This window comes from Dichomitus squalens, assembly GCF_000275845.1.
Source record: "Dichomitus squalens LYAD-421 SS1 unplaced genomic scaffold DICSQscaffold_81, whole genome shotgun sequence".
In the NCBI taxonomy this organism is placed as follows: Eukaryota; Fungi; Basidiomycota; class Agaricomycetes; order Polyporales; family Polyporaceae; genus Dichomitus; species Dichomitus squalens.
In genome coordinates, this window is record NW_006766963.1 from 7,322 (window position 1) to 29,195 (window position 21,874).

The 21,874-nt window shown below is 57.8% G+C and overlaps 4 protein-coding genes across 4 annotated transcripts; all 4 read right to left on the reverse strand.

Annotated features, from left to right (window-relative positions):
- Positions 1-893: 893 nt before the first annotated feature.
- Positions 894-1,952, reverse strand: DICSQDRAFT_175052 (uncharacterized protein; the record flags this gene model as incomplete). The annotated part of the gene is made up of 1 exon (XM_007370925.1): positions 894-1,952. The coding sequence occupies one exon, from the start codon at positions 1,950-1,952 to the stop codon at positions 894-896; it is 1,059 nt and encodes a 352-aa protein (XP_007370987.1).
- A 5,148-nt stretch (positions 1,953-7,100) lies between these two features.
- Positions 7,101-10,016, reverse strand: DICSQDRAFT_141364 (uncharacterized protein). The gene is made up of 7 exons (XM_007370926.1): positions 9,875-10,016; positions 9,618-9,798; positions 9,282-9,556; positions 8,190-9,224; positions 7,759-8,132; positions 7,464-7,697; positions 7,101-7,408 (listed from the first exon to the last, which is right to left on the reverse strand). The coding sequence occupies exons 1-4, from the start codon at positions 9,947-9,949 to the stop codon at positions 8,628-8,630; spliced, it is 1,128 nt and encodes a 375-aa protein (XP_007370988.1). The 5' UTR covers positions 9,950-10,016; the 3' UTR covers positions 7,101-7,408; positions 7,464-7,697; positions 7,759-8,132; positions 8,190-8,627.
- Positions 10,017-11,509: 1,493 nt separating this feature from the next.
- Positions 11,510-12,857, reverse strand: DICSQDRAFT_71836 (uncharacterized protein; the record flags this gene model as incomplete). Its single annotated transcript, XM_007370927.1, has 2 exons — positions 11,510-11,815; positions 11,874-12,857. The coding sequence occupies 2 exons, from the start codon at positions 12,855-12,857 to the stop codon at positions 11,510-11,512; spliced, it is 1,290 nt and encodes a 429-aa protein (XP_007370989.1).
- A 4,622-nt stretch (positions 12,858-17,479) lies between these two features.
- On the reverse strand, positions 17,480-20,617 carry DICSQDRAFT_141368 (uncharacterized protein). Its single transcript, XM_007370928.1, has 7 exons — positions 20,437-20,617; positions 20,301-20,380; positions 19,075-19,914; positions 18,288-19,017; positions 18,081-18,227; positions 17,885-18,024; positions 17,480-17,821 (listed from the first exon to the last, which is right to left on the reverse strand). The coding sequence occupies exons 1-7, from the start codon at positions 20,555-20,557 to the stop codon at positions 17,756-17,758; spliced, it is 2,124 nt and encodes a 707-aa protein (XP_007370990.1). The 5' UTR covers positions 20,558-20,617; the 3' UTR covers positions 17,480-17,755.
- Positions 20,618-21,874: the final 1,257 nt, after the last annotated feature.

The window sequence follows — 21,874 nt, forward strand, 5'->3', positions numbered from 1 at the left end:
GAACTTGGACATCCACCACTGATACCACTATTCTTGAGCATTATCTGGATATTGTACCTCTGTATCACTACTGAAACAAGCACATTGTAACAACTTAAAGTCTTCTATCACATGTTATTGCCCTTCTTCTAATAGACTATAAAGCTGCTTCTACAGCCTTAAAACAGACTGGTTTACAACTAGTGTATGGATGTCTATGATAGATATTATTACATAAGAAGTATACAAGATGTGTGACTGATAGAACACCAATTGCTCAAATTGAGGCCTGAGTATACTGAAGTCAACATGTAAAGTCCAAGTTGTGGTCCAAGTACCCCAAGTACCCCAAGTATATAGACTTGGGTCAAGTCCGTGTACTTGGGACCAAGTACATGGACTTGGGACCAAGTACATGGACTTGGGACCAAGTACATGGACTTGGGGCCAAGTACACGGACTTGGGGCCAAGTACACGGACTTGAGGCCAAGTACACAGACTTGAGTCCAAGTACATGAACTTGGGCCCAAGTATGGGTCCAAGTCCGTGACGTTTTCCTGATGTAGTTCATCAAGCTCTGGTACGTTGCGACAGCGTTGCAGTCTCCCTGCTGCAAAACAAGGCTGACCATGTTTCCATCAGGTGTAGTCATCGCTGTACGTTCCACATGTTCGGGTTCCACCCGAATCTGTTCGTACGCGTCTTTACCGTCCATCAGGCTCCTATACTGATGCCTGGATACGCGTCGCAGAATACCTTCCATGTCCGGAAGCGGTGATGTCAGTTTTTTTGTGTTGGTGTTACGTTCGCGGAGATCGCACACTACTCGCAGTTTTGGAGGGATTCCTTTCACTCCCGTACCAGGCTTGGTAAGGAGTAGCATTGGGGACGTGTTACGGGCACTAGTGTACTTTCATCGCCCCGATTTGAGGTAAGCATCTCGCTTCTCCCGCCAATTCTCTCTGTGAGCATCCGGACACTTAGACGGCCGCCAGGTATAGACCTTATCTGGGTCTATAAGGGGGATACGATGGTTGATGGTCCGCAAAGGAGGTAGTGGTGAGTCACTAGCTTCCTTGCAAATGGGAGCCGCATACTCACGCAACTCCTTTCGTGCCGCCTCGAGCACGTCGTCCAGCACGTCCGCCGCGTGCGACTGTAGCATCCGCACCTGGCGGCCCTCAATTGGCAGAGCCTGCGGACTGCCGACCACTAGGGTGGTGGGGTTGAGTCCCAACGTGACCTTGTGCTGGAAGATGAATGGAGTTCCGAGAATGAGGTCGTAATTCAGTAAGTTTATGACATCAAAATACCTCTCGGTCCTGATGCGCTGGTATTCCAGTCGAGCTCGGCAGCCAAAGTTAATCTTTGCGCGGGACCCTTGGACAGCCAGCTGCACAGGCAAAGGTTTGGTGAGCTCAAAAACCTCCAGACCTAACTGATGTGCTAACCTTGCAGACATGAAGTCTGACAGGGATCCTGAGTCGACTAGGGCCCGAGTGGGCTGCTCATTCACCTGGACAACTACGACGACTGGTTCCGGGATGAGTCGAGAGAAATCCCGGGGAGCGGCCGCGTTGCGCTGTAGCGCACTCAAGCTGTTATCGGATTTAGCGTGGCGAGTCTTTGGTCGTACGGCAAAAAGCGGGATGGGTGGACTGATGCGAGGGCTCAGTTTACGCGTGAATAGGACTCGAAATTCGCCCTCCAGGTCATCAAGCTTGAAGGCCGGAGCCGCAAAAAGTCGTCGGGCGTGCCGAGCGAAGTAGCCCAGCAGGTCGAACCTAGGGTTCAAGAGGAACTTGACCGGTATTGACAAGGTGCGTTTGAGGTACATATCTCGCACCGTAACGTTGTCGTAATACTGAACCACCATGTGCCGGGGTGGATAGAACACGTTCAAAGGGTCCTCCGGCCACGGATGGTATTCCTCAAGAATATGCTTGACTTCCCGAGCGAGGGCATCCCCCATGAGACAGTACTCCAGTTCTCCTCGAGCGAGGAAACAAGCTTGATGGTCCGGAGACTTCTATTCTACTACCCGTTGCCGGTAATAGCGCACTACGTCGAAATCGGGGTCCCGTAATTGGGATGTTTCTACTAATACATCGTCCATATTCCAGTGAAAAATCACGTACAAGTCTTGTGAGGTACGATACACATGAGGTGAGGGTTTACCTCCCTTGTCGATATCCGCATCGTGACAACAATAGGGTCCATTGAGTTGCAACAGGTACTCGGCGTGAGCCGCGTATAGGTCGCCTACGCGACGCTCTCCGCGTCGAATCAGCGGCAACTCAAGCCCGAAACCTGGATCAATTCTCCGCACCGGACTCAAGACAGGAACTTCCCCACTTGTCTCGTCGTCGAAATAACCGACCGGAACGTTGCCGTCGGACTCGTTTTCCCACTCGGTGAGTACAGAGCCTTCCGTATCTGACCAGTCCGAATTTTCAGATTCTGAAGAGTCGCTAACTGATTGTAAGTCAGGCATGTCGTCCCAGGCGGTCTCGACATAGTGCAAATCAATGCCAGCTGACGTCTCAGTGGTGGCAGCCAGCTCCCTGAGCTGTTCAGCCAGAGAATGGCCTCCGATTTCCACGCTGTACGAGGTGAGTCCAGGAGGTTTTCCCTTCTTGTCTGACTTGACCAGGTTGGCTTTGGGGCACGCATTCGCATAGTGACCCGTTTCCTTACACAGGAAGCACTTGCCTTGCTCCCGGAGCTCAGCAAGTTCCCGGCTCGAGAGCCGGGGCTCGTTCTGGGTGCGAGAGGATCGCTTGACTCGCCCGGATGATTTCTTGCCCTTGTTCGGCCTGGCTTGGTGAGTTCTTCCGCCGTTATGTCCCTGAGAGCGGCGCTGATCATCCTGATGATTCTCGCGATTGTTACGATGCAGGTACGCCTTCTGCTGGCTTCTGGTGCGCGAGGAACTTCGATTGTTCCGCTTGCGCCCTCGAGGTTCGTTCCCTGGGCGGGAATAACGTCCTCTGCCGACCTTTTCAGCGATCTCAATAATTTCGGCAGCCTCGCGGACTTCTGGCCAAGTGGAGGTCGTCGGAGTGAGTTCCTTGTTCCATAATTCACGCTGTATGCTTTCATTCAGGCCGTTCCACAGCTTGTCCACCCGTTCTCGTTCCGAGACAAATCCGACGAGCAAGAACAAGTTCTCAAGCTCGTGCATGTAGTCGCGCACGCTACGTCCTCCTTGGTAAATATTTCGCAGCTTCTCTCGCATCTGTAAGCAATAATCTATAGGAAAACAGTAGTTGAATAGTTCTTTGAACAGATCTTCCAGCGTCCACTCCGCCGGATTATTAGAAACGGTATTTACCCAGAAGGTGTAAGCCTTCCCGGTCAAGAAATTCGAGATGGTCGAGGCGTGCATCCGTGAGTCCATAGTGTACCCCCGGATGAACTCCACGCACTGACGCATGAACTTGTGGAAGGTCTGGGCATTGGCCTCGCCGTTGTACTTCTCCGGTCGCTCAGGTTTGAGCACCGGCTTCTTGGTGCGCTTTTTCCTTTTCTTACGGGACTTCCATGAGGCTCGGCGAGAGCTCGTAGACTCACTCTCTTCAGCAGAGCTCGTATCACCGCCTTCTGAGGGTTTAGAAGAGGATGAGGATGAACTGCTAGAGCCGTCCGAGGGATCTCCGCCCGTGATGCCAGCAAAGGCCCGTTCTAGATAGCTGCCAGGCTCCAGCTGGGCCACCAGCCGCAGAGACGATGCCCGGTGAGCAGGCCCGAGACTCTTTCTCCCAGCTTCGGATTCCTGGGAGACAACAGCGCCCTTGGCCTTCCGGGCCTTCTGCGAATCCCGCTTCTTCTTACGAGCGGCCTTACGCTGCTCTGCTTCTTCCTTCAACCGAGCCAGCTCCTTGCGGATTTCCTGGAGCTGCTCCGTGAGGAGGCGGTTAGCCTCCTGGCTAGCTGAGCGACGAGGAGCGGCCATTATGGCTTCCTCGACCTCACTCGCCTCGGACGGGGTTGAAGCGCGGCTTGTAGTGTATGAGGAGCCTGACTGGGTAGATCCACCCGGTGTAGTAACCGCCGTCGGCTACGTTCTGAGTCCTTCCGCCCTTGCTTTCGAGCTTCCCAATACTCCAGCATGGCACGCTGCTCGTCTGTATCGTAGTTATCAAATATATTGTGATGCCCAGTACTATACAACTGCAGCTCGCGCCTCTGCGCGTTAGGGTCTAGCTCATCGTCTGGGATGCCCGAGGCACCCCAGTTCCGTGCATCCACGGTCTTCCCCTTGTCCCGAGAGGGACCCTCACCCCGATGCTCGGGAGAGAGGGAACGCGGGCGAGTCGTCTCGAACGCTGCCATCCGGCGGGAATAGCGGTCCCGTTCCGCTGGAGTAAGGCTCGCGGCGGCCGTATCTACGGCTGCCCGCTGAGGAGAAGTGAGTACGGGGCCGTCCTGCGCAGTGACGGGATCCCGAGCAGGCGGAGCGGCGTCCGCACTGCGAGCACGGCGGCGCCGTTGGACTGGGATCCAAGGGCCGCCGTCGTTGTCAGAGCTGTCCTCGACGGTCACTGGATACTTCCGAACGCCCTCGCCGGCGTCGGAAACGGGAGAGTTTAAAGCCCTCGGGGCATCTGCTTCTGCAGTCACCAGCCCGGCTACTATAGCGGAGGACTGGGAACCCGAGGCGGGAACACCACGCTCGGTTCCGGGGCTGACACCACCGGTAGGGGACTCGGTCCCAGTGAGAGGGCTACCTGTGGCAGGTATGTCAGCCGTGACTGCTGCAAGGGGCGGCTCACCTGGTACCGAAGGCTGAGTGGCCGAGAGAACCTCCGTGCCCGGCGGGCGACGTCTGAGGTTGTACCTAATAGACATGTCTGGGTTTTTATAATAGTAGGTTAGCTAACAAGGAGAGAGAGAGAATAGAAGTGTGCGATATAGGTCGCCGAAAGGAGTCCCGAGTTGATCAGACTCGGAGGGGGCCCAGTCGACGAGAGAGAGAGAGATAGAGACGAGAGAGAGAGATGGTTGTTGTCGAGAGACTAGCTGTCAAAAATATGACGCGCTCGCTGGCCCGAAGGGGTAGGTGGCGCGTCACGAGAGGGAATCGGAGAGGTTCGCTCGAGGTACTGACAGGTTATGAGAGTCTCGATTGAACGCTGGAGTTTGTACATACAGATCTCGGTTTATATACGGTTCACGGGCGCTATAACAGCTCTAAGGTTCGGGAACACACGGTACAGATAAGAGTTAGATAGGAGAAGCTAGGATTAGGAAGGGGCCAATCCCGAAGCACAACGTCGATCAGGTACGGAGGGGGAGAAGAGAAGTAGCGCGCGACGCGGGCGCTACACTCCAGCTCAGCTGTCTCTCACCAATGTCAGTCGGTTATTCCGACCAGCACTAGACGTGCTGAGCACCTTGCTTCAACGCCGCAAGCGGACGCCCAGATCAGATTCAGGCAAGGCTCCTCGTAGCCCTTCCCCATTGTCAGATAGCTGACATATTCCCAAAGGAGAGATTCGTGATCACGCCACCGCGCATACGTCTGTTGACGGCGGCAAAGAGGGGATGCGGGACGGGGGTTGACGCGATTATATCATGAACTACAAGTACGACTGCATGCACAGACCCGACGCCCCGTGATGCAGAACACCTATCCCCAGCAGAGATGGGCGAGGGACTGATGACACCGGGGGTCAAGCGTGAGAGAGTCTATGGTTTCCCTACCGATTGCATGTCATAACTTCAGGCATTGTAGAATTCACTAGAGCCAGAACTCTGGAAACTGAAATAGAGAGAAAGCCTGAGCCATTAGAAGAAGTCACCGCTGCCGACTTTCGGGGTCCTGGGGTCAAGCACATCTCTGATCCCCAGCGCATCATCGACGCGCATACGCGGAGAGCAGGCGGAAAGGAGTGCAGTGACCACGGACCTTGTAGACGTGCGTATAGGATCTGAATGGCAACGAACCATGCAGGGGAGAGCAACATGTGGAGGCCAATGCCGTGGCGCATGGGCACTCTAACGCAGGTAACGTAGCAGGTCGGACACGAGACTGAAGCAACGAGCATGGCTGCGCTGGATCGGCGCATCCGCTGGGGTGTGCCTATTGTCAAGAATACTGTCATTTAGAATCCGGTGTATACTGTGTGAGGTAGAGAGCAGGATGTCAGGGCAGAAGCGGTGCAGCCAGAGGACGGTGCAGCAGGACGAAGTCAAGAGAGGCGAGCGACAACCAAGTGACTCAAGAGGCGGGGCTGGGTAGGCAAAGCAGACAAGGTATGGAACGCGCGCCGACTAAACAAGCAGACCAAGCTATGCGCAAGATAGTGATTTTGAAAGGAACGATCCAAACAGCAGCAGCAGCAACAACAGCCGGCCCGTATGATGAATTCTAGATATTGCACGCGTAGCACCTTGAACGCCCGTCGCGACGCCACCAAGCTACCGCAGCAACGCTACAATATTACAGCGCCTTGCAAAACGATAGCGCATGCCCGTGAAACACGTTCAGAAATTTCTGCACCCCGACCCCCATATGAGGCAGTCTAGCGCCCACGGCACCACCGTACGCCACAATTCTCAGAGGCAGGTCCTTGACGGTGCAATCTTGTTCATCTCTACAACGCATGCCAAGGTATTGTTGCAAAAACTCAACGTTGTGATGATATTGCGCGCTTCTCATCACAACTTCTGCATGACATCGATAGAGGTGGAAGTCTATCGAGGAAGAGAGTGGCAGGGCAGCAGCGGCCCGTAGCGACTGAGCGCTTGATTACCTTACTGGGGAGCGGAGCTGGGAAATTCCTGGGCGTGTTTTTCGGCAATGCGCTATCGTTTTGCAAGGCGCTGTAATGCTGGCGCTTCTCTTGCATTGATTCCGCCACCCCCGCACCGCGCGCGCACTCACGCCGCGAAGTCGCGCTCGAAGTTCAAGCTCCAATCGCCCATAAGCCCTCCCGTCACGTCGAGATCTCCGAAAGGGAAGTCGACGTTGAACGCGCTCGGGTCCAGCGCCTCCGCCGGGTTCGTTGCCGGTGGTAGCCTCCGTGATGATAGGTTCTCACTGGGGATGAAGAGTGATCCGAGATTGGCAGCGTCGACACACTTGGTATCCGCAAAACCAACGGAGTGGTGGTCGTTTTGAGGGCCTGAGGCATCATTCCCATCAGCTTGACTTGCACCATTGGATTTAGAGTCCCGTAGATGCTATCACTATTCATGGCTTGTAGGTACTGCAGGACCAACTGGTCAGTCTACGATCGACTTTGCGGGACATGCGAAAATTCCTGATGCATCGCGAGAATCACCATTCCACCAGACTGTCCGCAGATTCATCAGGGGCTTTATCGAGGCAGGTCCTAGCTGGTCCGGTGGGATATTGTTCTGACCCGGAACATTTGACGGTTTCATGTTGCTCCCTCGACGGAACTGCGCCACAAGTGCTTGCTGTCCACCCTCGATGGTGAGCATCGCTACTAATCCTGAGCAACGATATACGCACCTTCTCCATTGTCATCGTAGATATATCCTTGTCGCCCATCCCAAGATCATGCTTTACCCTCTGCAGAATAGGCTGTGGTATCAAATTGAGTTCTACCTTCAGCATCTCCGGCGACGTGGGCGGCGGCCAAGCCAGATGAGGTAAGTTCATGCCTCGGCAACGGACTCTGATACACTGCAGGCAATCCCGGTATGTGCCGCAATCGCAGCCACAAGCACCGGTAACAGCTCCAAGCTACGCAGATGACGACGCAGGGTCAGACAGATGACGACGATATCATGGGCTTCTTGCGTACTGCTCACTCATATTCTTCCAACGTCTCTACCCAAGCAATCGTTCGTAGAGACTACAACGAGATCCGTGCACCTCGTTGTACGCTACTCATCGTCCCTCCCTAAGCATCCACTGATCCGAGAGTTGATGCCTGTGACATCACCGACGGATTCCTGTCAGACGGTGCTTACCTAGCGTCCGTACTCCGCAGGCTCAAGAATCACTCCAACGACAAGCATCCAGATCAATTCGGCCTGAGAGGACCAGAAGAACTTCTCTTATCTGTCTTCTTCTACGCGCCTGCACTGGCCATGTTGACGAGCTGGACCCGCGATGGCATGCGAGAATTATCGGTCCGGTATACACACGTTCCCGTTGTCGCCACTAAGACGCTTCCTGCAGCAACTTCGGCGTCAGCTGCGGAACCGACTTCCTCGACCTACGGGTACCTGCCTGAACCCAAACCATTCTCCGCCCCTTCAGGCGGAAGTGATCGCGACCTGGGGAAGCGTAAGCGGAAGGATGATGGGCCAGCGGTCGAGGCTGCTCATGCAAGGAATTCAGGGAAAGGTCCGTCATCATACGAGGCCCAGTGGAAACGCCTACAGAGTGCGCGATCATGAGTTACTTGGCTTCCGAAGACTCTCCCTGTGATGTTGACTTCCGACACTCCTTGCCTCATATTGACCCATTTTGCTTGAGTGGTTTATCCTGCATCGATTGAAGAGATATCAGTATTGTATCGCACAACAGAAACAACCATAACGTGCTACCACAATTCGGAAAAGATGCCGAGCGAAATCATTGAGCTGTGCACATACATACAGCACAGCACACGCGTAATCTGATATGCATGTCAACGCATGAGGCCCTCCCCAATTTCAGGCGGACTTATTGCTTCCCCGCCGCGGCGCTCCTTCCACCTGCCTGGCTCGCACTCTCGTACCGCTCATACGGGAACCTTCCCGGTACCTCCGGGCCCTTCCCATCGTGATACTCGTTCCCGGTGTTCACGTTCCCCGCCCACTCCTGTGCCCTCTTCTCAATCAACCGCGCCTGGGTCTCCATATACTGTCCGAACGCCCGCCCCTGCGTCTCGAAGAACCGGCCGACCTTCTCGAACAAGTTCGAACCCTCGAGCGGCTCCTCGATCTTGTCGAGCCCGCTGATCCCGATCGTGATTTTCCCGTGGCGTGTCCTTACTAGGCACCTATCCGAACCAGGGCCCGCGAGCTCGCCAAGCTGCTTCGCCTCGATGGCGAGAGCAGATTGGGAGGAGAAGGGCGAGGAAACGAGGACGACGGTCTCGCGGTCCTTCCCGCGGACTGTGCGCGCGCGTGCGGCGAAGTGCGGAAGGAACTGGACGGCGCCAAGGGAGCGCGCCTGCACGACGAGCGGGCCGTCGAACGTGGGGGGCAAGAGGAGGTTGATGCGCCCGTGGCGCGACTCGACTTGGAGGTCGAGCGAGCGGCTCGGCTGAACCTCGTGCTGTGACGCTCGGTCAATATGCGTCTTGTAGACCGGCGGATATAGAGGGGAACATACCACGTTGACGCTGACACGCCCATGATGGGTCGAGACGTACACTCGGGTCGGCAGCTTGTCCCCCGGGAAGGGAGTCGCCTGGCCGGCCTCCTTCGAGGAAATGGCGAGGTCGAGGTTGATGCGTCCGTGGCGCGTCTGGAATGATGCATTCACCTCGTGCTGACGCTTGTTTTTCCTGCCTCTAGTCTTGCCCCACACCGAGTCGGGCTTCCTGCGCAGGTTCCTCGACAGGTTCGCCATAGGCGATGGTAGCGCGGGATCCACGACGAATGTTCCTGTGGGAGATTGATGACATTTGTAAGTACGTGATGCCCCTAATTTTGCAGTCGTACATACCTGCGATGGCATCGTGCTTGGAGAACAACTCGGTGTGATTGACAGTCTGGGTGGTCAGGGGTTGGAAGACTGATGTTGGTCCCGAAGGGATCGCAGGCACATTCGGCGCGGGCTGCGGGACACGACTCGGGCCAGCATGTGGGGAATAAGGCGGTGGTGGAGGGAGTGCTCGTTCAGCATCCTGTTGGCACGGTCGACAGCGTTATCAGTTCCCAGACTGCATATAACTGTGCTGGTTACAGCAGTCAAAGACTTACCTGCTGCGACGACTTTTCGGAGACAGGAGAGAAAGCCTTCATGTGTTCAGGGGCGTCAGGATTGTTGACGATCATATTGGGGGCCCTTCTGTTATCTTATGTACTCAGGGGTTTCGAGGAGAGGAATGAGATTCGGGTATGTGGTGGTGAGTGGAAGACCTGTAGATCGCAGCTGTGCACCACACAGGGCATTAAGTACTGCGGGGAGAGCACATGTCCAGGTCTGGATCAGTGCTAGAAGAGGTGCTGCACAGCCGCGGAATCTACAAGACGATCGACTGCGGACTAACCGTATGCCGTGCAGATTACGCAGTGTTGTAGCCGCGCCACTGACGAGGCTCGGCATACTGGCACGTTTGCGTTCGCGTAATCGTGAACGTGGGGTTCGGACGTGTCTTTTCTGTGTGCTGCAAGTCCTCATCTTATAAACTAACCATCTCTTCCCTCGGGATGCAGCGAATGGAGTTAATCAACACGACAAGGGATGGTTGGGTGCAGAAATACAGGAGGCAATGAGCCGACTCCCGAACGGAGCCGGAGACCCAGAGGCTGTGCAAACTGACATAACCGTGGCTCATCGGAATCTAATCTGATAACTACATGCCCTGCTATCCTGCTGGCACTCCAGTAAAGTCCGATTCAGGGTGAGCAACTGGGATGATAATATATACAGTATCAGTACAGAGTGGCGATTACCCCCGTGAATAAAGATACGAATAGCGATACAACAGTCCAACTCAACGCTATATACCGCCCCACTAAACATCATCCTTCGGGATCGTCCGTCCAACTCTCGCATCACATCACCCCGCAGCTATTGCACAAGCAACTCATGAGGTCACACCGACCTGCACCCACTTCCACTGCTGTGCCTCGAGTTTCCACCCCTTCCGCATGCCGTTGACGATCTCACCGCTCAAGATGCTTATCCCGTCCCGGTCGAACTCGAAGTTCTCCTCGCCTAGATCCCTGTGCAAGATCTGTATGGGACCGTTTCCGTCGTCCGTCGACTCGTCGCTAGACGGCGCACGCGCGATGCTCTCCAACTGGGGCAGAGGCGAAGCGGTGGACAACGACATCTTCACGGCTGCGGAGCCAGACCCGGCAGCGGTCGCAGCAGGAACGATAGCCTTCTCGGAGTTGACAATGGCACTGTGCTGCGCAGCTCCGTTCGCCGTCACGCCCACACCATTTGCATGTGGACGGTCGTCTGCCCCAGGCGCATGCTTGTCGGTAGCGTTGTGACCATGCGCAGCCTCCTCTGTCGCCCCCATCACCTTCGCTGCCGCAGACTTTGACAGCTTCCCCAGCGTGCCGCCCGCGTTAGTGAGGAGCGCGATCACGTATCGCCGACCGCTACCGGAGGCAGCCTCAGTGGCGTTCTCCTTGTCACTTTCGAGCTCGCCAGACGGGATTTGGCCTCGTTGAGAGATGAGGAAGCTCTCCCAGAGCGTCTCGACGACGACGGCGCGCTGCTGCTGAACGAGATCGTCGTCACTGCTCTCGGGAGCCGGGGAAGCAGAGGGAGCGTTGTCCGCGATGGCACCGAGTTTCCTGCGTTTCGCTGGGCGGCCGTCGGGCGACGATGACTGAGGAAAGAGGATCGTCCTCAGTGCATCTGGGTGGTACTTGAATCTAGGAGAGAACAAGATTGTTAAGTGCACGTTCAAAGAACAACATCGCCGAATCAAGATCAACATACCCAATCTCAGGCCAGCTCGAGTCGGTGCCGAAGACCATAACGCGCGTGGCACTGAGCTCGTCGTCGTCCTCATTCAACCGCGTCTGCACCGCACTCTCGTCACCCGCGAAGGTACCGTTGAGCAGTCGTCTCCGCTTGCGACTTGAGCGGGGCGCACACCCAAGCGCACTGCGCCGCTCTGCGTACTCCAACATGCGCTGTGAGCGATTCCGCAGCCCGAACGAGTGTGCCGTACCAGGCTAACAGCACAATTCCTCAGTCGTCACAGAACACGAGAGTGTTATTGGAACAACTCACCAGGACGAACTCAGCGTTCAGGATCTCCATGCCCGCGCCATCGTGCCCGTTCCCCCAGCCCGAGCTCAACAGCTCCCTCCCGTCGTCCTCCGCCCCCAAGTCCTCCACGACCTCCCCTCGCCCCCTCGCGTGCAGCGCGTTCCCAAACCCGCCAATATACCTCGCCTCCCTTGTCAGGCGCACCTCTATCCTCAGATCGTTCCCCTCCCTCCGCGCCTTCCGCGCCTGGCTCCACGACACCCACCCCGCATGCAGCGCACACAAAAACAGGTCCGAGTCGTCCGTGTACACTCTCCGGCCCTCGCGCACCTCGTCCGGCCACGGCCGCCCATACTGCGCGTGCGTCCCGGAGAACTGCGCGCACAGCTGCCGCTGCGCACCAGAGAGCGGCGGGACGGCGGGGATGAGCGCGCCGCCCCAGATGCGCGGCCGTACGGGACGCGTGAGCGGAATGAAGCGCGCGGGGAGGCAGACCGTCGCGCGCACGTCGAGCGGATCGGATGGTGCCCCCGAAGCGGTATATGGAGGGGGGAAGTCGAGGAAGGGGAAGGGCGTGCGTGGGTAGACGAACGTGCCCAGGTTCTTGATTGGGAGGACGAGAGTCGTGGGGGGCGAGCCGGACCGCGGGAGCATGAACGCGGGTGGCGCCGAATGTGAGTGCATCAAGGGAGGAGACGGGCGGCGGGACTGCATACCCATTGGGCCGGGGCCGTACATGTCTTGTAGGTGATGCTGGCGCAGATGGGGTGTGCCCATTGGGTGCTGAGCTTGCGGATGGGGAAGCATCTGCTGAGAACGAGGCGGGACGCCCATCTGGATCTGACCCGGTCCGCCTTTGGAAGGAATAAACCTGAACTCGCGCTCCCGCTCGTGTGGATACTGGGGCGGAATATCTGGGAGAAGAGGCGTAGCACCCATAGGACCTGGTTTGCCACCATGCTTTGGATGGACCTGCTGCACCTCGGGCCCGAAAGGAGTCCCCATCGCTGAATGCGGATGTGGATGGGGTTGGTGGTGCGGATGTTGCAAACCGCCATACGGAGGACCTTGGGCTTCCCGCGCGCGTGCAGCGCGAAGAACCTCTTCCTGCACGCGCTGAAGCCGCTCTTGTTCCAGCAGCTCGTATTGCGACTCGTGTCGGGCGGCCATCTCGCGCTCACGCGCCCGATGCTGATGTTCCCTCTCCCTCTTCTCCAGCTCCCTCTGTTCGCGTTCCCTCTGCTCAAGCTCCGCACGCTCCATCTTCTCGCGCTCGCGCTGCTCCTTCTCTCTAGCACTCACCCGCGGTTTGCGCTGCGGTGGCTCCGCACGCTCGACTCCGTCCATTGCTGCCGCCTTCGCCCGCTCCCGCTCTTCCCGTTCCTTCGCGCTCGCTCGTGACTTGCTTGGCCGCGCGGACGGGCGCGGTTCGCGGTCCGGCCTCGGCTCCCTGGCCTCCCACTCGAGCTCCCGGGGCTGCATCTCCTCCATCCTCCTCCGCTCCTGCATTTCCCGCTCCACCATCAACCGTTCTTCCTCGGGCATCTGCGCCGGTACGAACCTGGGCCACACTTGGCCCTGCGGCGGACCCTGAGACGTCGGGGGGCCCATCACGCCCATGCGAGCCCCTCCCGGAGGCGGATGGTGATTATGCTCATGTTGCGATGACAGAGGCGGCTGGCCGTGGGACTGGAGGCGCATATCTGGATGTCCGGGGCCTTGTTGCGATTGCTGCTGTTGCTGCTGCTGTTGCTGCATCCTCTTCTGCTGCTTCTGCCACTCCCGCTCGCGCTCGCGCTCCTCGAGCTCTGCCAGCGACGGCCCAGGACCGAGCCCAAGCCCCCGAGGAGTCACGCCCACGCCCATGAGCTCGTGAACGTGCCGCCGGTAGCCCTCCTGCCGCTCCCTCTCGAGCTGCTGCTCCCTGTCCGCAAGCTCCCTCTGCCTCTGGTGCTCCCTCATCTCTCGCTCCTGCATCTCCCGCTCTCGCATCTCCCGTTCCCGCTCCATCTGGATCTGCGCATCCCGCTCCCGCTCTCTTGCCTGGAGCTCGCGCTGGTGACGCTCCTGCCTTTCGCGCTCCTTTATCGCCTGCCTCTCCCGCTCCTTCTGCTCCTTCTCCCTCTCCTTTTCCCGTTCTCGGAGCTCCCGCTCCCTCCTGACCGCGCCGGGCGAGTCCTGAATAGTGCTCCCGCTGCCGCTGCCCCGCCTCTGTCTCTCGTCTCTGTCCGAACTCCGATCCATCCCGCGTGGCAGTCTCGCGTCTCGGCCTCTCTCCCTCTCGCGCTCGATATCGATAGCATCGGCCTTCTCCGGGGAGAGCCCTACAGCTGGAGGAGGGCGGTACCCCCCAAGGAACATGCCCGCGGAGCCTGGAGGAGGAGGCGGCCCAGGGCCAATGGGTGTCGGAGGCATTGAAGAAAGCGAGGACCCCGGAGCCCCAGGGAGACCAGCGGGGCCCACAGAGGCGCCAGTGAGTCCGCGGGGTCTTCCTTGCATCGTCATCGCGGGACCCGGACCGCCGTCCCGCTCTACCCCGCGTTCCCGTTGCTCGCGCTCGACGGCGCCACGTTCCCGGTCGCGTTCGCGGGCGTCGCGCTCACGGATCCCCTCGCGGTCGCGGTCTCGATCGTCGTAGGGCGCCGGGCGCTGCAGGCTTGCCATCACCGGCGACGCGTTGCTCGACAACGCACCTTGTCCCTGGCCGGGTCCTAGAGGCGCCTGGGTGCTGCTCGTGCTTCCCCCACGCGTGCGGTGTCTGTCATCTCGATGGTGACTGTGGTGGGAATGCGCCTGCAAGTGTGGGGATGCCCCGTGGCCGAGCGAGCCGGGGTACATCGGAGGGGGAGGCTCACTGATGCGCAGGCTCATCCCGCCTGGGGGAGGCCCTGGGGGCGCGTGCGCCGGGGGTCCGCTGGGAGGAACACCAGGGCCTACGGCGGTTGGGAAGAGGGGGATACTACCTTGGCCGGGCCCGTGGCTGGAATGGTGACTGTGAGGTGGGGAAGCGTGGATGGACCGGGAAGACGGGGGGCCAATGTACGTGGCCGAGGGGGTGTTTGGGTGGGAGAGCGCATGATGGTGTGATGGATAAGAATGAGGATGGTGATGGTGCTGGGGCTTCGGAGGGAGACTAGGCGTCGTACGGTGTTCGAGGGTGAACGGCTGTACTTGTACGGACGAGCTTGGATGCCCTGTAGAAGCAGATGCCATATGTCAGTGCTCAGTTACGCACGAGCCGCGTCGATCTCCCAAGTAGACACGACGCCGCCATTGAAAGAAGTTCAGAATACGGCCGCTGAAGAAGCTCTAGGTGCGCTCCGCAGGGCACGTCCGAGCCGGCTGTGATTCGGCACCAGAAGCCCTGGCCGAGTCACCGAACATGCGCGCGGACGACATCCATGACAGAACTCTAGAAACTGTCATGTGCGCGGTTCTATTACCCACGGATTCGCAGCTCGCGAGGATACCGCCACTCGCGCCGCAATCAATGATTCATCGCAAAATGTGTGCAACGCCCTTCGCGAGCAAAGCCTGGTCAAAGGAGACTTGTAGCGAAAGCATCTTGTCGACATCATGACGAATAAAGTAAACGAACTAGCCGCCGGCCCGAGGGCACCTCGGCGAGCGACAAGCTCTGCTTCACGACCAGAAAGGCCCGAGTGAAAGCTAGAGCAAGCGCGGAACCAGCCACGAAGGAGAAGGCGGGGAGCCGAACAAGGTCCCCAGCCCAACCAAGAGGAGACAAGACCGAAGCAAGACAAGGAACAATGATTCGTTCACACTCACCCGGCGACGGGCCCAAGCGATCATGCGGGTGGGGTAGCCCCTCCTGCCTCCTCGATGCGTGTCCTCCGACGTCGTACATGGGATCCGAGAGAAGACTCGACGGCGGCGGCAGTTGGTGGCGTTGCGACGAGTGTGCCGGGAAGTCCGCGCCCGCAGAAGGCGCCCTGTACTGTGGGGCATGGCGTGGAGGGCTCGGCGGGCGCGATGTGTGATGAGGCGGGGGGGAGCGACGATAGGCTGGGGGGTGTTGGACATGGCCATGCGAGGGGTGTTGGAGGTCTTGCGGAGCCCGCTCACGCTCACGTAGTTGGTCGCGAGGTCGGTCGAGGGGCGGGGAGTGATGAGGTGGACGCTGAGATGGTTGCTGCTGCTGCAACTGCTGTGCGTGTGCATCGGGTGGCGGGTCCTGGCGAGACTGTCGCCTGCGGAGGTCGTCTGAGGGCGAGTCGTGGAGAAGGGAGGCGAGGTCCATGGTGGGAGGTGGGGGAAGGGAAGAGGGCGACGGAAGGTGAGAAATTGGCAGACGTCCATTGAAAACGCGGTCGCTGATCACAGGGGTAATCGAGATCGTTATCTCGCAACACCTCTTACCTCATAAGCGTCTTCCTTATTTCCCTCGTCGCGTGGCAATCCAACTCCCTCCCCAGTCCCTCGCTCGCTGCTCATACCATCATATTCAGGTATGCTGCACACGGAGAGCGATATTTCGTTCTCTCTACCTACGTCGACCCGCGAACTCTTGAGCTGCAGCCCCACATCACATCCCGGCTGCAGTGAGATCGGGGCGGGGAGAGGTGGCTGAAGGGCGACTTCGATCATTTTACACGCGTGGATCTGAGATCCATCCTTCCGGATTTAGCCGCCTGCCTTGACCCCGTTCTGCGCCACAGAGATCCAATCACACATTTCCAGCCGCCGCGGGCCTCGTGCCGTCCACTTCCGTCGTCCTCCGTGCAACCCCAGGGGCCCGCAGTTATATTCACCGCCAGCAAGGCTTGTTCACAGGAACGGTACGTTGAGGGGTTACAAAGGCTTTGTGTGATGTCATGCTCACGTTTTCCGCGGACAATGACTCTTAAGACCGCCCAAGGCATGTGCTTTCCCTGTAACCGTGCGGCGTGTAAGACAAGCTCAAGCTTCCCTACACCCCATCATCCGGATAGCCCTGTCATAGCCCGCGTTCAGAAGCGCATATCCTCCTTGGCTCAGCCACCCGCGGAGGGAGTGTGGCGAACGGGTCATAGGGCAGCGGCGAAATGCGCGCACGCGGTAGTCATCCTGCTATAGCAACATGGATGCTCGTGCCCGCGGCAAGGGAGAGTTCGATGCCGAGGACGGGCATTGCGTTTGTGAACCGAGGAGAGGTAGATTGGAGACCTGCCTCGAGCTGATCATCCAGATATCTCCTTCACCAGCTAATCAGGGATGAACGGCCTCGGATAGACCTAGCTGCATTCTGCACGGCGTTGCCATGTGTGGCACTCACATTCTTGAAGCTTCTCTAGCGACGACTGTGGGCGCCTAACATAGACCTAGTGCACATAAACCACGATTACTTGTAGCAAGTGTACAGCACATGTAGCTGTACATATGAAGGCATGAAGAAGCATGACGGTCAGAGGCAAGCAGGATGCTTGTAGAGAAGCGCCCGCCCGTCCTCAGTATGTCCGGACCTCGATGTCCGAGCCTACTGTCAGCCTTAAATTTGTCACCAAGAGCGCACACGTCTTTCACGTCAATACCCATCGCTGCGACCCTGCACAGGCACGCGGTTCAATGCAGATCCCAAAGAAGAACGTGCTTGAGACACTTCTTCAGACCCGATTGCAAGGTGGGGGGGGGAATAGATATACAGGATTGTAACTACTTCAACGTTCTCGTCAAAAAGGAGGCTCAAGGGCACTAAATAGCTTGACTATCGTAACAGTCGCAGGGAAATATTCGATCCAGCAGTGTTGTAAAACATATCATCGACGTGGGGCGGAAGCATCTGCAGCCTCCGAGGCGTAGAGGTACTTGCCGCCCTCATCGTCCGAAGTCCTCGAGTCGACTCATGTATGGGCGGCGAGATGAGGACTTACAAGACGTAGACCCCTCCGCATTTGGTGGGCGATCTAATCGGTTGGGATATGCGCGTTGATCTCCTCGAGGAGCTCCTCGGCAATCTTCGCGTTCGATACCTAGACCACGCGATAGTCAGAATCAAGCACGCGATACCATTCGCATCACATAATGAGACTCACCCTGAGGTTGTAGTGCGTCGTAACGTTGTGTTCGATCACACTAAACCGGATGTACCGAGGATCCTGAGCAGCGAAGCACCGCATGCCCTTGAACAACGTCGCGTTCAGCAGCACCGTGTAGACTGCCTCCTTCCGCATGACTGCCCAACGCGTCAGTCCCGATTCGACAAACTACAAAAGCAAAGAAGGAACGTACTGAGCCGCGCCCCACCCCCATCCTCAGTCCTCACGTTCAACCTCAACATCCCCGTGCCCCGCTCCTTCCACTGGTTCTGCTCGCTCAGCGCGAACAGCTTCCCGCGCACTTGGTATACTGTGTCCTCATCTTCCTCTCCAGTATGCACTGCACATCCTGTCAGTCACCCACCCCACACAAGAACGGCCAACGGAACCAGATACGCACCCTCCTGCTCAGTCAGGTTCAGCTTCTTCTGTTCCTCCTCTTCCTCACCCTCGTCCTCCCTGTCTTTCTCTGCCCTCAGCCGCTCCCCGAAGCTCACCACTTTCTCCTTCCTGCCGGCCTTGCCCTCCTTCCCGCTCTCGCTATCCTCTCCAGAACCTGATTCGCTACCCGCATCTAGCACGCTGCCGCCCGCCTTGGACCCCGACGCCCCAAAAACGCCCGCAGAGCTCGACGTAGACGCGTCGCCGAACGCCGGGGGACGCCTGGGCGTGGGGGCAGCGAAGCCCTGTGCGCCCCCGACGGCGTACGCGGAGAACGCGTTGACAGACCGCACGGGGGTGCCGTGTCGCGAGGGCGAGCGGCTCCGGAGCACGCTGGAGCTGGTGGATGGGGGAGGGGACTTGGGCCGCTTCGCCGCACTAGCAAAGGGTGATGTCGCAGACGCGAACGCCTCAAATCCGGTCCGCTTGTGTGCTTGTGGGGCGGACGCCTCGGGAGTGGACGAGCTATTGGCGGCGTCCTTCGATGGAGCGGACGAGCCGAAAGGGGAGGGGGAGGATGCGAAAGAGGAGAACGGGGAGTTCGCCGTGCTAGACGAGAACGCGTTCGCAGAGCTGTCACTGCCGCTTGCAGCCGCCCAAGGAGAGGTTGGTTGCTTTGCACCGAAGACGCGGGGTCCCGTGACTTTTGCGAACGGAGAACTCGTGGATGCATAAGCAGCAAATCCGCCCTACGACGTGTAGCCACGTTGAGACGAGTAATATAGATCAAGTACAGAGTAACTCACAAGTTTAGGAGTAGCGTCCTTCGGTGGCGTCGCCTCCTTCTTCTCCGCTTGCTTCTCGTCCTCCTCGGGCGGAGGCGTCGGTCGCTTCCTCTCCCTCGTGTTGGGGTCCACTTCGGGGTCATCTCGGGGACGCTTCGTTGCTCCAACAACCGCGACGCCGTTGCGCCCCGGGATCTCCCCGGGGACCAAAGCCTCGCTCACCGTCCGGTCGCCAAGCTTGCGCTTTAGGACCCCCTTCTCCTGGTCAGAGTCGGAGCCACGTCGGTGCGAGGAAGGCAATCGAGGAGCATCCGAGACCTTTTCGGGCACAGTCTTCTCGGACTCGGACGGGGAGGTCGGCTCGTTCGAGGGCTCAGGCGCTCCCGGGATATGAGAGTCGGCCGGGTGCTCCGCACCAGCGGCTGCACCCGTGTCCTCTTCGCCGGCGGCGTCGTCGAGGATCGGTGGGTTCTCCCCACGCATAAGCGGAGGGACGATCACCTCGTCCTGACTGTCCACTCCCTGAGTTGTGTCTCCGGTTGCTTGAGTCTGCTCTGTCTCGGCAGGCGCTTGGGCATCAGCGACGCCCTCCATCGTGCTCTCCCGATCTGTTCCCCCCGAGACATCCTGCCCATTCTCGGGTCGAGCTTCCGTCGAGCCGCTCTTCTTCATATTTTGCCATGTGATATCTTCCACACCCTGACTTATTTGCCGTACCTTGGTCTCATGTGGTGGAGAACCATTCAGCTTCGCGTCGTCTTCCGCCTGTTCTTGTGGCGCTTCGAGGACGCCGTCACTGGTGCGATTCTTCTTTGCAGGAGTACGACGATCTTTGCTGTCCGACTTCTCGGAGTCAATTTCCTAGAACACGCGTTAGCGCCTAGTATAGAGAAGCAGGAAGGAGAAGGAGGAAGAGCGAAGGAGTCGCACGAGTATCACGCCAGGCCTGGATGAAGGCGGCGGCCTCTATACATGTCAGGTCGTAGACGGCGATCACTATGTCATGTATAGTTTGGTGCAATGTCTCGAATGATGCCAGGACCGATAAACAACGTGTGGCAAGATAGCGCGCCTGGGCAGAGGGTAACCACACAAGAATAGCGGGACGATCCAGGAGAGCTGCACGAGCTATCATGATGGCACAGACCAACGTGCACAATGACGGCGAACATCGCAGGACGAAAAGAGGAATAACGGCAGAGGCGTAGCGAGATGGAAAGCCTAAATGAGTCGATCGAGAGACGTACCAGCGTGGTAGTCTGAGGTGTCGCCGGTTCCAATGAGACCTCCCGTTCCCGTTTCCTCGAGCTGCTCTTCACGTCTAACCCTGAACATGCTACGCTCGTTGCCCAGCCAATGTCAAGAGGGGGAAGATGCACACACCATTGACTTCCTCCGGAGGCGTCGATAAACCGGCCGACTGTGGTTCGTCGACGATGACATGATTGTTCTTGGTTTGTGGCGGAAGCGCCGTGGCTTCGCGCGACTCGTCGTGCGCGGTCATTGTGAGTGTTGTCGAGCAAGCTAGTGGATGCGACGACGAGGGTACAGAGAAGGTGTGCGGGGGCGTGGGGTTCTTGTTCCAAGTCGCTCAGGGCCCGAAGCAAGCTCCCAAGCCACCGGCGTTTGGCGGCGCATACGACGAGATAAGATCAAACAGGATGCCGCGCCGTTTTCGGGGTTCGAACCTCCTCTTATCTTGCCGTTGTCCGCGGACGTCGTCGCGACGCTGCTCTATTGTCCCGATAATTTCTATGCCTCCGACCACAACAACCCTCTCTATGTAACTGCTAGCGACTGAAAGGTCTAGCACGGCGGAGACGAAGTTCCATATCAATATGTAGTGCAAGGTTTACGGCAGCACGTTCATACAGCTTGCCGACGTCTGTGCCGGTGGCAGCGCGTGCCGAAATACCGAGCACCCCATTTGCCTCGAGTCCTGGTCCACTGGTGGTCCACTCTTGTGTGCGCATCAGCAAATAAGTGAAACGAATGGTAAGTGATGTCCAGATTCCGCCTTTCAGACCAGATTGGCAAGGGATGGCAAAGGGATGGCGAATGGTACGACCCAATCGCCAGTTATGGTCCACAATGGCCAGACCTCACAGGGCATTCGGACGGCAGCTACCATACTGTAGGGGAAGTAAGGCCGATGATGTACATTATTGACTGAGCCAATGAGCACACATGGTCTGTAGCTGGTGCAAATTCTGCCATGAATGCCCAAGCTCACGCTGCGAAACGGTCCTTCGTCATGTTCCAAAACTCGCCGACAAATCATCACACAATTCGAGTTTGCATTTTCAATAATCAATCATAATTGGACGTGAGCTGCTACACTTGGGAGAAGGGAGACATTGAGTTAAATAGTTTACATACACCTGTTGTGCGCGAGAAAAGGCGTGGTTAGGGTTAGTAGGGCTAGTCGCTGACTAGGCAGGAGCAAGGGTGATCCCGAGACACAAAGTGACAAGTACACGACAATGTCTATGCGATAACACGAAAGGTAAGTGAGGCGAAAAGGCTTACCAAAAGCGCAGGAGCAAGAACGAATCTTGTATGCACACATCGTACATACCTATGGGGTGTTTCTGAGATGTCAAAGCCAGGAGCGTGGAACATAGACATAAGTAGCTACGGGCTTCTCGGGACGACTTACAAACATCAGAACCCAAGGGGAATGTTGTAGGAATGGCATGTTGTAGCGGGCGATGAAGGAGGTATGCAGACGCGGCGTCGAAAGCTGGGGGGGTTTTGCAAGTAACGGTTCAGGGCAGGGCTGGCAGGATGACACTCCGTTGATTGAGTTGCAAACCTAGAA